We start from the raw sequence: 16,494 nt of genomic DNA, 5'->3' as shown, positions 1-16,494 counted from the left end.
TGTCATCACCTGATGTTTTGGTTTGTTAATTTGATGCTATTTTTCTTTCTGCATTTCCTTTGTTATTCCTTAATAAAAAGAGTTTAAAAAATAAAAAGTCTCATCGGAGTCCAGATTGGTTGCCAAATATGGGCACCCTCCTTCAAAGGATACCACTGAACCGGCCATGAACAGAGATCGGTAGCCTAGCCACTGCTGGCCTACTGTCTCAAAGAAGACTTCGAGAGACAGCCCCTACAGCGAAGATCTCCTTGCCTTACCCATGGTCCAAGGAATAACCACAAGGACATCCCACTCGAACACACAGCACTCAAAGCATCTTTCAGCATCCTGCATTCTCAGCATCAGGGCCCACTCCATTGAAGTCTTAGGTGGTCTTGATGTAAAGTGTGGAACTGGACTTAAACTGCTTTGGTGACTAGGTAACTATCCAAATACTCTTTATTGGTCCCCCTGACCTTCTCCCTGTTGGAATTGCCCACCCCACGCGGGGAGGAGATGCCAAACAACTCTTTCAAAACGTTCCACATTTTACGATTACCAGTGCTGTTTTGTGCTTTGAACTAAAAGTCCGAGATTTAAATTTTACTTAAAAATACTTACCTCTGGTGGATTTGGGTCTAAAATTCATAAAAACATATCTTATTTTTATAAATTGGTGTCTTACACTCGTTCTTTTGTTCAAGCCTTGCTGCTGAAAGCCACAGCTACCCAGGGTTGAGGTAAAGGTTTTCCAGACGAGCTTGACTGGACCAAAGACAGTTTTACCAGTGTATCACATGCAAGCCGCACTACAATACCAAATAATACTCCACAATCCTCACAGTTTTGTTCCAGAGTAACGAATCAAGCCAATATTTTGTCAATTATAACCGCCAATCTAAAGATCAGTTCAGTATAGACTTTAATTTCAAGCTATTTTTTAAAAATTATTATTATTAAATATCCCTGGGTCTAACATCACGGCACGCGAGGGCTTCTTATCCTTCTCTGCGCATAACAGCAAACTTCTATCGAACCACTAGAAGAGAACATCTGGTAGGGAGTACTGATGGGGCGGCAGAGGTAGGTGGGCCGGTTACGGAGATGGTTTATGTTTTCCGATTATGATATTCAAAACACGTTCACACAGAGCTCTGGGACGCTCTTTTCTTGATATTTCTGCTACGCACACGCGAATAAAAAGATTTAAACCATAGAAGAGAACATATTACATCTTTGAAAAATGCAGAATATAAGACAGCTGTTGGCATATTTTTTATTCATTTCAGATATGGTTCCAGCAGATGTACACAAAGCACATTTTTCATGTTTTTCTGCGCGGGAGTGCCCAAATGTGACAACCAGAAAGTGTACATTAAGAATGTTGTCATGACTTATTACATCTACTTGTTATAAGAGGCAACAAAAAGGGAAAATGGGATACTTGGGATTTCTAAATCAAAGTCACACCACATTTCTTTTTAATTTAAGCTGCATTTTTACTAGTGTATCTGCCACAGCCCAGAATGCTCTCACCACCTTCCAGATAGCAGAATGACAATACACCGCCAAGTGGTTTAATGTATCAATAAGGGGTGCTAGAAGGATTTTATCAACGACCTAGTGGCCACTCCTGCAACACCCTCTTAGCAGCACCCTGCTGAGACACTACACTGTGAGGCTATAAGTTTGTATCCTGTAGGTAGACCAGAATATATCAATTCAAAAGCCATTTTGCTTTAGCTACTCTGAAGCACCACTCCAGGGACTGGACAAGGATGGCATTTCATGCATCTGCCAAGACTTTTCTACGGCATCGGAGTGTAAGGCGGCGGCAGGGACGCTTCTGCAGATACCTTTTCATAGGCTGGTGGAGCACCAGGAATCTGAAAGGATAAAAAACATTAAGCAATTGATGCAATGAACAAGTCACGCAAGAGCCAACGCTGGCCCATGCACAGTAAATACATTACATGCAGGCGTCAGTAGTTGAATGACCCAATGATCATAAAGACAACGTCACTTTGCATTCCCACTTAATGGAACCTTAAAAAACTTAAGATCTCAAAGGCTTGTATTTTAAGGAAGAAAAAAACAAATGCATTTTGGCAAACATTTGATTGTTATTGTACCCACAGATGCAAGCACTCCAAAATAATTCATATTTGCATTTTCCAAGTAGTTCTAAAGAGACTATGGCTGATCATGTGACAAGGGCTGTGTGTTAGTGGTTGGTAGTAGACACTAAAGAGCCATGTAACCAAAGAAAACAAAAAAATGTAGCAGTGATAACACAAGCAATACAGGCCATATTACAATGCATCACAGTACAGACGTCATCACGCAGAAAAATTAATCGACCAAAGTTCAGTCTTCTTTGGGCCGTTAGTCCTGGTCAGAGTAAATTTCAGATTTTGAATCCTCCTAGGCGAGACCTCTGCAGGGTGTGGCTGGGTTAACCCGTTACATCTCCCTCTTGCAAACTTGCACATTTGATCAGAAATTATAGCTTTCAGCCTCTACATGGTGCAGATATGCCAGACAGACCACCACATTGTAGCAGGTTCTTCCAAGGGTGGTCAATCAGGAGTCAGGCTTCTATCAGTAAAGAAGTCAGCAATCTGCCGCTAGGCTAGTGTACGGGTATACCAAACCCTCCACAGCTTCGCCAAGCAGCAGCACAAGTGGATCCAGTTGGTAGGTCCACTGAGCAAATCCAATGGTTTCAGTGAAGAACCTCTACCCAAAAGTCGCTTAACCCATGTACATTGTAAATATGAACCTCAGGCCTCACAACCTCTCCACCAGGGGTCCGTATTTTGGCTCGATTACCTCAGTCCTTGATGGAATTCATGTTTGTCCAGTGGAGGAGTTGATCCTAAACTCATCAGCTCTAGTTAACTGGAAGAGCTTTTTACAAGCGGATCCATCCATGGTGTCACCATTGGGATAGAGTTCGCCCGAGAGTGGGGTACACCCCCCAGTTCTCAAATGGTTTGCTTATTGGCCTTGTTGAAACTTCAGATGGTGCACAATGGGGACCAGAGGGGAGAGGTATGTGGTCACCAGATGTTTATTAATCTTGCCCCAATATCTCAGAAGCCTAAAGGTGAAAAATGGTCTCTGGGTCTCATCCATAGGACTAAGGATGGCGGGGAGAACAGTGGGGATGGTGAAACTGCCCTGTACACATACCACCCAAGGTTTGGTACAAGGGAGTTGGTGCCAGTCAAGGGCAGATTATAGTTGGGCAGCGTGTATATAATTCACTTTTCTGGGGAATCCCAACCCTCTCTTTTATAGTGTAGCTCTCGGCACTCTTTGTGTACCATTACACCACACAAATTGGAGTAGCTGTTTTTGTGCCTGGTGTATGGTCTCATTAGAAACCCACAATGGAAGTTCACGTCACATACCAATCTAGGCAGAAAGGTCATTGTAATGCGGTTGACTCGGGCTAGCCAAGAAATTTTAAGTCTGCCCCAAGGATCGAGATCTTTAAAACAAAACCTCAAGCACAGGTAGCATATTGCATTAATACAGGTTACTGATAGAGCGGGCAAGAAAGACACCTAGGTACTGTATAGATGTGTCCTCCAATGCCAGGCCATAATGGAGAGCAAGCACTGGGAACCAATGGTGGGGTTCATCGCTCCCACGATTCTAGACTTTAAAGTTGCCTTGGGATTGCCCAATTATAGGAATTGCTTCAATTCATCTAGGAGACATGGTTGGGATAGGTTAGGAAGCATAATACATCAGTAAACGGGGCCAATTGTATTCTGTTCCTCATCCACCTTGGACCCCTACCCCCACCCCCATGCAGGTTTTGTTTCCAAGAGGTGAATCAGGGGTTCCATAGTTAGTATGATCAACAAGGGGAATAAGGGTAACCCTTCTTTAGTTTTCCTTGCTAGATGGATCGAAGAGGAAAGGGCACCATTGACCTATCTGCAGGGCAGCATAGTTGGTCAACACATGTTGCTGTGTGGCCAGTTTTTTTAAAGCACAGCTCAAAGATATTGCCAGTCCACTCTATGAAAGGCTCTCATAGTCTAGCAAGTGAAGGATTATCTTGGGCCGTTCTGCCTCATTGACTATATTGACTGCTAGTCACAAATTATCTCAGGCCCGTCTATTCTTTACACATTGGGACTGGCATCTCAACAATTGCAGCAGCAGTATTGACTGCAGACGAGAAACTAGGATGGAGGTGAAGGTTTTCATATCGAAGTTCACCAATGCAATCGGTCTGAAGTAGAAGCAGGCTGCCAGATCCTTGCCACGTTTTAATAAGGTTGTAATGGACATCCTGGTTGGAGTAACTGACGTGGTGAATAGGAATGAGTTCAAAACGTTGGCCAGGGGATCCCCCAACAGTTTTCAATAAGGTTTGCAAAACACCACGTAAAACCCATCCGGTCCCATTGCTTTATTGGCTTTCAAATTATGAATAGCTGTTTACACTTCTTTGGGCATAATGGAGTCTTCCAGTTCCTATAATAGCTTGGGGTCTAAGTGTGGGAAGGAGAACTTCTGTAACTGAGTCTTTAGTTTCTCTGGTTGGGGGGGGGTTGCACCAGATGTGTAGTAGGTTGTGAAGAGTTTGAGGATTATCAGAAGTATCCATAAAGGAGAGTCCCCGATTGTCCTCGATAGTAATACTGGGGTTTCTTATTGGTTTCCGCTTAGTTTATATGCCAGTAGCCAACAGTCCTTGCCGCTCTTTCATAGTATTTTTATTACGGTACAGCAATCTGTTTCACATCAGTCATGTAGAACTGTTTCAGCTATACCCTCACCAGTCTTAATTCTCTATAAACTCTATTCAAACCTGGAGTCTTATGGTGAGCTTCTAATTGTGAAAAGTGAGCTTTCTTAGTTAGGCCTCTTAGCTGTAACCAGTTTAGTGAGCTATCAGTTCACCTCCCAGCATGTCTTTGGCCACATCCCACAAGGTATTAAAAGGAAAGGTCTTCAGTTTTTTCTCTATAAAGGAGTGTTACAAGGATTCTTGTATCGAGTCCTCCAGAGCTGGGTCTCCAAAGGTAATCTAATTGACATACCATGTGTGAGCAGTGTGCTGTGGAAAAACGCGTGCATCTAGTAAGAGATAAGAGAATAGTACAACAGGATCTGGGAGCATGTAGAGGCTGCTAGGACTCCTGGCTGAAGGGATTGGGATATGAAGAATAAATCAGTTCTCTCATGGGTATTATGCCCATTTGAATAGGCGCTTTAACACATCTCAGATCGGCCAACTGTGTTTAAGTCACCCCCACCAACATATCAAATTCCTCTGCTGAAAACAGCTATCCGCAAAAACAGTGAGCTATATACTCCTCTTTGGGTCATTGGGTCCATATATGGAAAGCAATGTAACATGTGCTCCCAATTGGCCACACAACTCCACCATCCGATCAATGTATCCGTGGTCTCTTGTGATGGCCAACCAACACTTGATCAGGAGGGCTACTTCCTTGGTTTAAGTAGGGCTGGACTCATGAAATTGTACTGGGAACCAATGGGAGTGGAGCCTTCGTGGTTTCAGACTAAGTGGGTTTCTTGGATCATAGCTATATCAAGGTCTAAAGGGTAGAGCCATATCAGAAGACTCCTCTTCATTGGTGCTCTCAACCCTTGTATGTTTTTAGAGACTATGTTAGATTGGTGCATCTTTTATTGATGGGCAGGGGGGTATTAATTACCACTGATGGCTTTGTTTGGGTGATCAACCCTCCTCTGATCATCATATCTGGCACACCCTTGATTAAATGTAGCACCAATTCTATGCCAACAACCCTGGAACAGTAAATGGAACATAGGACAAATGCAATATGAGAGTAAGCCATTATAATAGAAAAATAAACAAATAAGAGGATAAACAAAACTTGACAGTTGAATATTACACTCAACCGAGGTGAAGGGACAGCTTACGAGACTGTCCTGGAGCCTCCATCCATCCACCAGATAGACAAAAGGTATACAGGCATGTTCATTACAACTGGGGATTAACCACCGCAAGGGAAGCCAAGGTTCATATCTAGGCCCAGAATAGGGTCAGATCAACTTTTCAGGGCATAAACAAGTCCGAGACAAACCCCCAGGAAGATCGATGCATGTAGTCTCATTACTCGTTCTCCATTGAAGGCAGTTCAAGAAACCGGTGCTATGGTGTGATCAGACTTGAACATGCAAGGATGCTTTCTTCATAGAAGCTGGTGGTCATCTGTTTATAGTCTTGGTGTCTGGTGCCCTTGTTATCTTTGGCAGGGGGGGTTAAATGGAGTAGGGCTTTGGCCTTGGTAGACGTCCATATGGTGACCTGCTTATTGTCGATAGTGAACAAGAGTGGCAGTGGAAATTCCCAGAACTAGAGAATTTTCTTATCTCAAAGATAAACCAGCAAATTCCTAAAAGGGAGTCTTTTGGCCAGCATGAGGGTGAAATATCCTTGAAGAGTGTGTCGTCCTGAAAGAAGAAGGTGTCTACCGTCCTAGTCCTCCTTTAGAAGTGCCTCCTTAAATTGATAGAAATAAACATTTGGTAAGTGCCTCTGACGTGAGGCTATTTCATTGTTGGAAGGAGGAAAATACGTGGAGTGTGGTATAAGAGGAGTCCTTAAAAAGGCCTGTACAGGGCTTTCAAATTTTGAATTGATATTATGTTGTTGATGCCTATGATGCATACATTATTGAATCAGGAATGATTTTCATAGTCCAAGGCTTTTGTCAAGGCAAGTTGGTGAGCCTCCAGTGCAGTGTCCTTTTCCACAAGGTTATGTTTGTCGTTCTGTTGCGCCTCGAAATCCGAAGGAGTCTCACACCTTAATCAAATGGTCCAGCTCAATTAGTACTTTTGTGAAGGTATCGCATTGCAGTAAGATCCTTCCTAATTTCCTGGAGTAGAAATTGTATGTCTCCCCTCATTGCAGGTGAGGTAAGATAAGCAGTGACCACCTCGTCCCCCAGTGAGGCCTTTATAAGAGTCCCTTCAGGGCCAGAATGTTTAAATGTTTTTAAGGAGATCAGCAGGTCTTTGATTGAGTGTGCTCTTGGAGGGTTGTTGCATGTGGAAGTCATGGGGAGCTCCTGTCCAGGATGGTTGTTGCAAACACTGTTAAAGTCTGGGGACAATGCCCCTAGAGTTGTATGCTGTGTTGAGTGAATCAGGAGGACCACTTCAACGAGATGCAGAAGATCAGTGCAGGTTAAAATCAGGTACGCCCAGCTCTCAACTGACCCAACAGCAGGAGCACCACATGAGCCGGTGTTTATCTCTTCTGATCCTGGCAGGCCTGCAAGCCTTGATTAGTCACATAAGCTGCGCAAGGACAATTAAGACTAGCCCCGCTTTGATGAACAGCCATCTTGTGTGCACCACTATATAGGATTCAGCCACATGTTCCCATTCACTTCCACTGTAGTGCAGCCTTGACCAAGGTCCCTGCTGTTGTAAGGAGTCAGGGGTCACCCTCCTCCTCTGGAGCACCACTCAAATGGTCGAAATGGGCATCATTCGGTGCACTGGCAAGGCTTGCCATCTTTGGACTCCAATCTACCCAGATGTTTCGTCTTTGATCGCCTGTTTTTGGACCTTTACATTGCGCAGGTGTCACTCACACAAATTACATGGTAATTGCACTGCACAGGTTTACTGCCAATGTCTAGCTTTTAAGATAAGGCTCTAGCCCGGGTATGGGGCACTCCATTGGGTATGCATGAACATTTGTGGGGTGCTCCTGTGAGATAACCATTGTGTGCACCACCAGTAATTGAAAACAGGAAGCCTGGCGCAGACGGGACTCTGCAAGGACACACTGACAGGGGGTGGACCCTATAATAGTGGGCATTGATTGGTCAGTACTGTTTACGAGATTATCTTTAGCAGGAGTGTCCAACCTTTCCTGGAGTGAGCTACTTGTGTTCAATGAAACTCAAGAGTTATGAACATTAATATTGCAAGTGTCCACATCAGACAGTATTTCATTAGTGGCCAACATATTCATGGTTAATACCAGCAATCACCTCAGTGCATCAGGCATGGGTGCCAGCAGTGAAAAAAAAGGCTTTGTCAATATGGAATGCCTCTACATGGGTAATACATAACAGCCATACCTGCAAAGCTTCTGGTACCAAGATAGCATTTGTAAAAAGTCTCCTCAATGCCAGATTTATCACTCAAATAGCTTTAAATATATTTTAGAAATTGTTATTTTCCTTCAAATATTAGCTCATGAGTTCTGAAAAGAAACAACATTTTCATCTCAAATACACACTCAATTTTGGTATTGGTATATTAATTTAGCAAAGCAAAAGGTTCTAATTCAGTAAGGGTGTCTGGACACAGGAGAGCTGCATACAAGTAGCTTTAGAGCTCCCAGTAGCTCCAGAGTTACTTATTGGAGAAGCCCGGTATATAGTGTCACTCTTATATACATTGGGGAAATCTGCCTTAAAGTGAAATTAAGTTGCACATTGACACCTCACTGGACTGAGTAGACCAGATTGGGGTGAACCATGCACACAGAGTTTGAACACTTAGGACCCAATAACCTACATGTTCATCTTATTGCCCCAATAATGCCCATGTCTCAGGGACCCCAGGAGGGATCAAGGAACCCATACTAAACAAAAATAAAATGACCAAAAGAAAAACTGACATGCAAAGACAAACCATGCAGCTGTGCCGATATTCATGGCCAGGGGAGACTTATGTCATTTTCCAACTTTTGCTCTACAGCGGAGGAGTGCAGGGACCTCTAGTGGCTGGTTCTAAGGCTACATTTTATGTGGCCCATGTGTAAATGAAAGATTCAGACACCCATTATTTACGCTTTACTTAAAGTATCTTGCTGATAATGATTTTTGATAAACATTGCAATGCTTTTATTAACAGTAAGGATTGCATTTTAAACCTGGTTAATGATCTGATAGCAACTTTTAACATGTTGGTATTGTGATGTGATGGCTCCTTTACAAACCTAATAGACCAGTTTTATTTCAAATGACACCCCCTCATAGTGTTGTTGCATGTGGTATAGGTAGGGGCTTGTTAGGATTATGGGGGTGGGGGAAGGCATGACCAATTTGGGGTCATATGTAATTTTAGAAAATCAAGAAAAGGTATTTCCAACTACCTGATGTACATTTGTCATTTAGCGCATAGTATTCAGTAGTGTGAGTAGTAAATGTATTTTTCCCTTTTCAAAAGGGAAAGAACTGACTGGAATATCATTTGAGTGTTGTGTGCCAGGGATTTTGGATAAATAGCCCAGACCACCTCCCCATAGTAGGACTTGGGCTGTTCTACTTCACCGCCATGAGCATCAAGCACTATATTGGGGAACTTGGCTCCCAGTAAGGAGACAATTGTGTAGCTATTAGTTGCACAGGCCTCACATCCTGCGCAGCTAATAACCGAATTTCTTACAGCAATGTTTTGTGGGTGAATTATTTTCCCCAATAGACATGATCTTAGGCTTCCAAGACTAATTACTTACCATAATTTATTGGTAGATTAATACATGCCATTACAGTGCTTTATTCAAAAAGCAAAACAGTTACTGCCTGATCAAATTAATCATGGTTTAGGAACTCTGCCTCCATTGCAAATACGCTGGTACACGGACCGGATTTACTCAGATAACATATTAAAACCAAATTAAAAACAGACTTGTAGATATGCTGCAATACTGATTTGCAAGTAGACATTAACCACTTGTATGGGTAATTTGTATCAATTCAGTTACGTCTAAATGGCGTAACAAACGCTATCTGCGGCACACTCAATGCCTCTTTAGTAGATCAAATAGTGTTGGTTAAATAAAATAAAAAAATGGGGTTTAATAAAATGTTTCCTCTGTTAATTACTCTGGCCGAATACAAAGCAAATTCAGTAACTATTCAGTAAAGTGATTGCATAAACTACGTATTTTCTTTCCCCTTATTTATAGTACGCTAACCAGTTAATTATCTGGTAGGTATTGTGAAGAGTTGAAGTTCCTCGGAAAAGAAAGGTATCCGATTCGGAGAGGCTACTTCTCAACACAAAAAAAAATGCTAGGAAGAGGGGTGCAGACCAGAACATTCTAGGAAAGTCTATTCCCATATTTTATATTAAATGGGGCATCAGTTTCGAGCTGTTATACGACTCTTTAAAAGTAACCACATCATACTCCAAGAGTATACTGTTAGTGAGGCCATATTTCAATCTACAAATATAAGTAACTACATTTCAGGGTTCAGAGTTAGTGAAGTTCATTCACTGCAAAATTACATTAAGTGTGTAATCATTGGCTTCTTGTAGCCTTATCATAAAACGACACTCCTTTTATTAATTGATGGATTATAGATCCATACCAAGTAGCACACGGAGACCAGAGGCAAGATTTTACTTAAAAAATATTTATAAACCAAGTTCTCCATGATATTCTTGCTCCACGCAGGTAGCCTAAAAGAGGCTGCGCTCCTGGATTAGTGTTTAATGTTTGAAGTACTCTTCACATACATATGTTAATATGAAAACATCTACCTTACATAAATGTGTTACTATTACTCATTTTCCAAACTGTCCTTGTATAAACCTGCTTTTAGGGTCTATAATAATGTTTAACATGCCACATTTTTTTAAATCGTTTTTGCAGTCATTAGTTTGAACCTATCATTGTCTGCAGCTTTTTGTAATATAATTAGCCATTTTCAGTGTATTTAGGGACTGATTTTACTTAACAAATTTTACATTAGCCTTCCTCTTACCACAGCAGAATATCTCTAAAGGTATTTTACCCTCTTTTTTTAGATGCAGTTCAGTTGATCACATTAAATCAAAATTTCTCACAGGCACCTTTAACTCAGGCTTGTAACTCAATTGTCCTGATGATGATGCTACTATTGTTTTGAAAGGATCGAAACGTCGTTGACCAATACAAACAGCATGCACATGGTGTTAAAAAAAAGTGCATTCACTGTTTCTACTAAGCTTGCTACAATTTAAATTCAACAAGCTACCCTTGTCTTGCCTGAAATGTTTTTCTTTCTGCATACGTCATGTGTGTTTGTAGGATGCAGGACAGTGCCCAACTATATTAATGTGCTTTTCTTATTTTTGAATAATCCATTGTTTCATTAAATCGAATGTCCGGCTGGACACTGCCAATATAACACTGATTCTAGTCTATATTTATCGTTTATATTTTTGCTTTGTATAAGGACCAATGTTTTCATACAAAACTGACACCCAAGGTCCTTATCTACCTTGTGGGTTCACTTATGTTTTTTGTAAAAAAGCTAAATTACTAGCAGTAAAGAAATTACGGAAATGTTACCTCACTGCCAACCATTATAAGGATCTTAGGTTGGAACGAGGAGGCCTTCACCCTAGAAACTGATAATTCATTTTCAAGAGCCATCTAAGCAAAAGAATATCAAATAAGGCCTTCATCCATTGAACTTGCAAGCTTCCTAGTATGTTTGGGTTGGCAACTGTTCTACAGAAAGCAGCCATTTTCCAGGAAAACCTAGGCCTCCCCCTGCAGGGAATACATCTGGCTAGACTGGGTTTGTATTGCATGGCTTGACTTTCATCTTGGAAATGGCAGAGGGTGTCCAATTTCTCTTTTAATCAGGAACACCATGTGCAGTGTTATCCAGTACATGTGATATTAGAAGTTTAGCTATTGTTTGACAAATGCATACAAATTCAGGCTACAGCATCTGGGTAACTCAAATGGAATGGGTCTCTGGGTTATCTTGGTACTCACTGCAGCCTGCTCCGAAAGATGGATAGGCTTGTAAATGGCCTAGACACATGAGGATTAAGGAAGCCACCAAAACTGAAGCGGAGCTCACCAATGGTGCAGGATCCAAGCAACTATACTCCGGTAGGGCAGATTTGCTGTCCAATGGAACCCTTTCATCACGATGCCCTCGAAACAAGGACTGGATTGGGCCAAATGGGTGGCTCTATAATAAAGAGAAACAAAAACAAAGCGAATATTCATGAAAATCTACAAAGTAAAGTTTAAGAGCTCAGTCATTTCACACATTGGGACTCACCCAATGAGCAAAGTTCAAACAGCAGTCATGTAACTTGTTGAATCTGAACAAAAAGGTATGCAACCATTGCCTCAGTGATGCAAGCAAAAGGTTAAGATGCAAACTCATTAAGTTTTTTAAGTGAACAAGGGGGACCCGCTTAATGGCTTTGGACCATGGGTATCGATTATTTCAAAAGAACAAAGGTCCTAAGCTTAGAACAATTTCTAGAAAGTTAGATAACATATAGACCACAATCGGACAATATGTACAGTTCTTCTTATACCCAGCCGGGCAAAGAGTTTATTTTAGGAATGTTTGACAAGAAGTCAATTCAAATCTTACAATATCATATCAAACATAATAGTGTTTGAAGTAAGGCACAGGCCTGTGCCGTACTCAACGGAATAGAGAAGTTTGTGAAAAGGGGTGCAGAGGAAAGAATAGTTTACATCAGGCAAAGGAAGAGTTGAGCAAAAGAGTGGTACTGCTTTAGGATTTAAATTGGCAGTATTCCCTTTAGTAGAACATACAACAGTAAATCACAATAAATCAGAATGTATGTCTACATAACAGTGTCGACGGCGTTTCGATCCTATGCTCTAAGATAAAAGGATCATCATCAGGACTTAATATATGCCTGGAATAACATAGAACAATCAAGCCCAGAGGTGGGTTTGAAGAAGCGCTTTCAGTTAATGCTGTACCTCGAGGTTGCGGTACAATGGGGTTCAAGAGGCAATATATTCAGCGACCTGGAACGGCTGCCCAATGAGGGGTGCCCGGTTAAAAGAGATAATTGGGGGAACAATCTTGGGCGGGGATACGATGTCCCGTAGCAGCATCAGATGGCTGAGTAAAGTTGAATGAGCGCCTTGCTTGGCGTTCTCACCCGGTTTCCAGGGGCTCCATAGCGGCGGTCGGGATGTTCCGCGATCCGCTCGCTAGATTCGGGATGACGGTGCATCTGTTCCTGGCAAGCGTTGTTGCGCTTGCCAGGAACAGATGCACCGTCATCCCGAATCTAGCGAGCGGATCGCGGAATATCCCGACCGCCGCTACGGAGCCCCTGGAAACCGGGTGAGAACGCCAAGCAAGGCGCTCATTCAACTTTACTCAGCCATCTGATGCTGCTACGGGACATCGTATCCCCGCCCAAGATTGTTCCCCCAATTATCTCTTTTAACCGGGCACCCCTCATTGGGCAGCCGTTCCAGGTCGCTGAATATATTGCCTCTTGAACCCCATTGTACCGCAACCTCGAGATACAGCATTAACTGAAAGTGCTTCTTCAAACCCACCTCTGGGCTTGATTGTTCTATGTTATTCCAGGCATATATTAAGTCCTGATGATGATCCTTTTATCTTAGAGCATAGGATCGAAACGCCGTCGACACTGTTATGTAGACATACATTCTGATTTATTGTGATTTACTGTTGTATGTTCTACTAAAGGGAATACTGCCAATTTAAATCCTAAAGCAGTACCACTCTTTTGCTCAACTCTTCCTTTGCCTGATGTAAACTATTCTTTCCTCTGCACCCCTTTTCACAAACTTCTCTATTCCGTTGAGTACGGCACAGGCCTGTGCCTTACTTCAAACACTATTATGTTTGATATGATATTGTAAGATTTGAATTGACTTCTTGTCAAACATTCCTAAAATAAACTCTTTGCCCGGCTGGGTATAAGAAGAACTGTACATATTGTCCGATTGTGGTCTATATGTTATCTAACTTTCTAGAAATTGTTCTAAGCTTAGGACCTTTGTTCTTTTGAAGCAAACTCATGAAGGGCATATACTACTCTCTAGTACATACTTCTGCAAAGATTATATACAAGGGTACCCCGTTCTTAAACAGGGACTTCTTTTCTCCCAAATCCTCACTTCCTAGGAGGTCACAAAGGTGCAAACGGTCTACAACAGCTCCATTTTCTGCCTTTCTCTGAAAACTTCGAATGCTCGACAGACCATGGTTGTGCTGCACATTTTGTGAAGAGACATTCAAACACAATGCTCAGCTTTGCTCCGCAGACTGGTTGGAAACAGTCCTGTGCAGGGCCTGTGGCTAGCAAATTGCCAGCATCTGTGCAGAGTACCCTGGTTAGCTAAGTGTAGGTTCATCCTACTTCGGGGGCAAAGGCAAGGACTAGGCAGTGCATGGTCTCTGCTAAATCAAGTAAGGAAGAGGACGCAGGCTCATTTTACTGTAAAGAAAATGTGATGGTCACTGCCTAGGCTGACAGAAGTACACTGACCAAGCTGTGATACAATGCTCGCTGTGTTACATTTTTATGATCGTGAGCATTGCTGTTAATTGGAAAAACCATAAATTAAGCTTGTTTTTTTAGGTTTTGCCTGGCGAAAGCTGCGCTTTCTGCGCAGCTTTTTCGCGCAGGCGAAAACCTGATGAGAATTATAGTGTGCTTTGGCTCGGCCCTCGTCATTCATTGGCTGGCTCCGTAAATGGAGCCTTGCCATTGGACGAGGGGCCTGTCCGTCAATGCCGGACCAGACACGGGGGCGTTCCCGACATTCTTTGGCTTTTGCCGACGTCACGCGACGCCGGGAACGCCCCCGAGTCTGGTCCGGCATTGCCGGCACTTCTGCGTCTCTCCTGCCCCGTGACTGGCCGGCCGGCCAATCCTAGCGCGGCCGGCCGGAAGTGCCCGCCCCCCGCAGCCCGGGGGAAGAAGGAGAGGAAGACGGCAAGCAGTATGGCGGCGCCCGCGGGGCTCCCGTGGCCTGGAGGGAACCCCGGGAGATGCGGAGGACGTTGCCGGTCTCCCATGCCGAAGAGGGAGACCGGAGAAGTGCCGCGGTCGCAAGGTGCAGGTGAGTCGATTTGTTTTTTTTTTCCCTCCTCTCTTCCCCTGCCTTCCTGCCCCAACCTCTCTCCCCCTGTCTCCTACCTTCACTCGTCGCTACGGGCCGCCGCTTAAGCGAGGTAAGCATACCTGGCCTGTGCACGGTATTCACGCACGAACGAGGGAAGCTAGGAGCCCCGTGTCGGCCCTGCCCGCTGATGCCCGTGGCCCCTGGTGCTGCTTGTCCAGCCTGCTGATGCCAGTCGTGCCTGCTGATGCCAGTCCCGCTTGTTGATCCAGTCCTGCTTGCTTATACCCGACCGCCCTGCTGGTACTTGGCCCTTCTACTGCTAATGCCCGTCTGATGGTGCCCTTCCTTCATGTGAATGCCTGTCCTTCCTGCCTGATAATGCTGGCCCTCATTCATGTTATTTATGCTTGTTCTGTCCTGGAATGCCTGTGCTGCCTGGTGATGCTCGCCCTATCTGATAATTGCCTGCAGTGCCAGTCCTGTCTGTAACCCCCGTCATGCTTTTCTGCTGGATAATGCCCGCCTGCCCAGCTCGCCCTTGAGCTTAGGTACTGTACAGTGTTTCTAATTTTGGAGGTGGGTGGTTGAGCTCAGCTGGCAGCCGGACACGCATGTAAAAAGTTATGGGAGGCGTTCTTCCTGCGTCTGTGGGAGGGTGAATCGATAGGAGGGGGTGGGCCATTTTCCGCAGTGTTATAGTGCCCCCCCACACTGAGTACAAGGAAGCCCAGGGTCTAAAAACTCCAAATCATGGCAAATGGAGGCTGGGAAGCTAGGAGCCCCGTGTCGGCCCTGCCCGCTGATGCCCGTGGCCCCTGGTGCTGCTTGTCCAGCCTGCTGATGCCAGTCGTGCCTGCTGATGCCAGTCCCGCTTGTTGATCCAGTCCTGCTTGCTTATACCCGACCGCCCTGCTGGTACTTGGCCCTTCTACTGCTAATGCCCGTCTGATGGTGCCCTTCCTTCATGTGAATGCCTGTCCTTCCTGCCTGATAATGCTGGCCCTCATTCATGTTATTTATGCTTGTTCTGTCCTGGAATGCCTGTGCTGCCTGGTGATGCTCGCCCTATCTGATAATTGCCTGCAGTGCCAGTCCTGTCTGTAACCCCCGTCATGCTTTTCTGCTGGATAATGCCCGCCTGCCCAGCTCGCCCTTGAGCTTAGGTACTGTACAGTGTTTCTAATTTTGGAGGTGGGTGGTTGAGCTCAGCTGGCAGCTGGACACGCATGTAAAAAGTTATGGGAGGCGTTCTTCCTGCGTCTGTGGGAGGGTGAATCGATAGGAGGGGGTGGGCCATTTTCCGCAGTGTTATAGTGCCCCCCCACACTGAGTACAAGGAAGCCCAGGGTCTAAAAACTCCAAATCATGGCAAATGGAGGCTGCGTAGTTTATCACCTTAACCTGTGCTCGGAGGGGCCAAACAAGTATGGTCTGTGGTGTGACCAAGGATTGCATTAATACCAGCGGTGTGGGAATGAGTAAAGTAGCAGATGTAACGTGGGCGTGGGGAGAGCAATCATGTATGTGGTGTGGACTGTATGAGTCGTGGTGTTCTTGTGAGGGTTTCATTCTGTACTAAGTGGATGCTCTAGTGTCTAGAAGAGACATATATTTGACAATACTGTGTTATGCTGTAC

The 16,494-nt window shown here is 44.0% G+C and overlaps 1 protein-coding gene across 2 annotated transcripts in view; it reads right to left on the bottom strand.

Moving 5' to 3' along the window:
• Positions 1-1,244: 1,244 nt before the first annotated feature.
• Positions 1,245-16,494, bottom strand: part of MLANA (melan-A) — a 71,139-nt gene continuing 55,889 nt past the window's right edge. For both annotated transcript variants that reach the window (XM_086961419.1, XM_086961420.1), the window contains exons 4-5: positions 11,832-11,945; positions 1,245-1,868 (exon numbers count right to left, since the gene is read on the bottom strand). In XM_086961419.1, the coding sequence (XP_086817545.1) occupies positions 1,791-1,868; positions 11,832-11,945 (192 nt within the window). In that variant the 3' untranslated portion in view covers positions 1,245-1,790. The remainder of the gene's footprint in view (positions 1,869-11,831; positions 11,946-16,494) is intronic.

This window comes from Lissotriton vulgaris, chromosome 3_1 (assembly GCF_964263255.1).
Source record: "Lissotriton vulgaris chromosome 3_1, aLisVul1.2, whole genome shotgun sequence".
Taxonomy (NCBI): Eukaryota; Metazoa; Chordata; class Amphibia; order Caudata; family Salamandridae; genus Lissotriton; species Lissotriton vulgaris.
The sequence above is the reverse complement of the archived record's forward strand: the minus strand, read 5'-3'. Positions and strand labels throughout refer to the sequence as shown.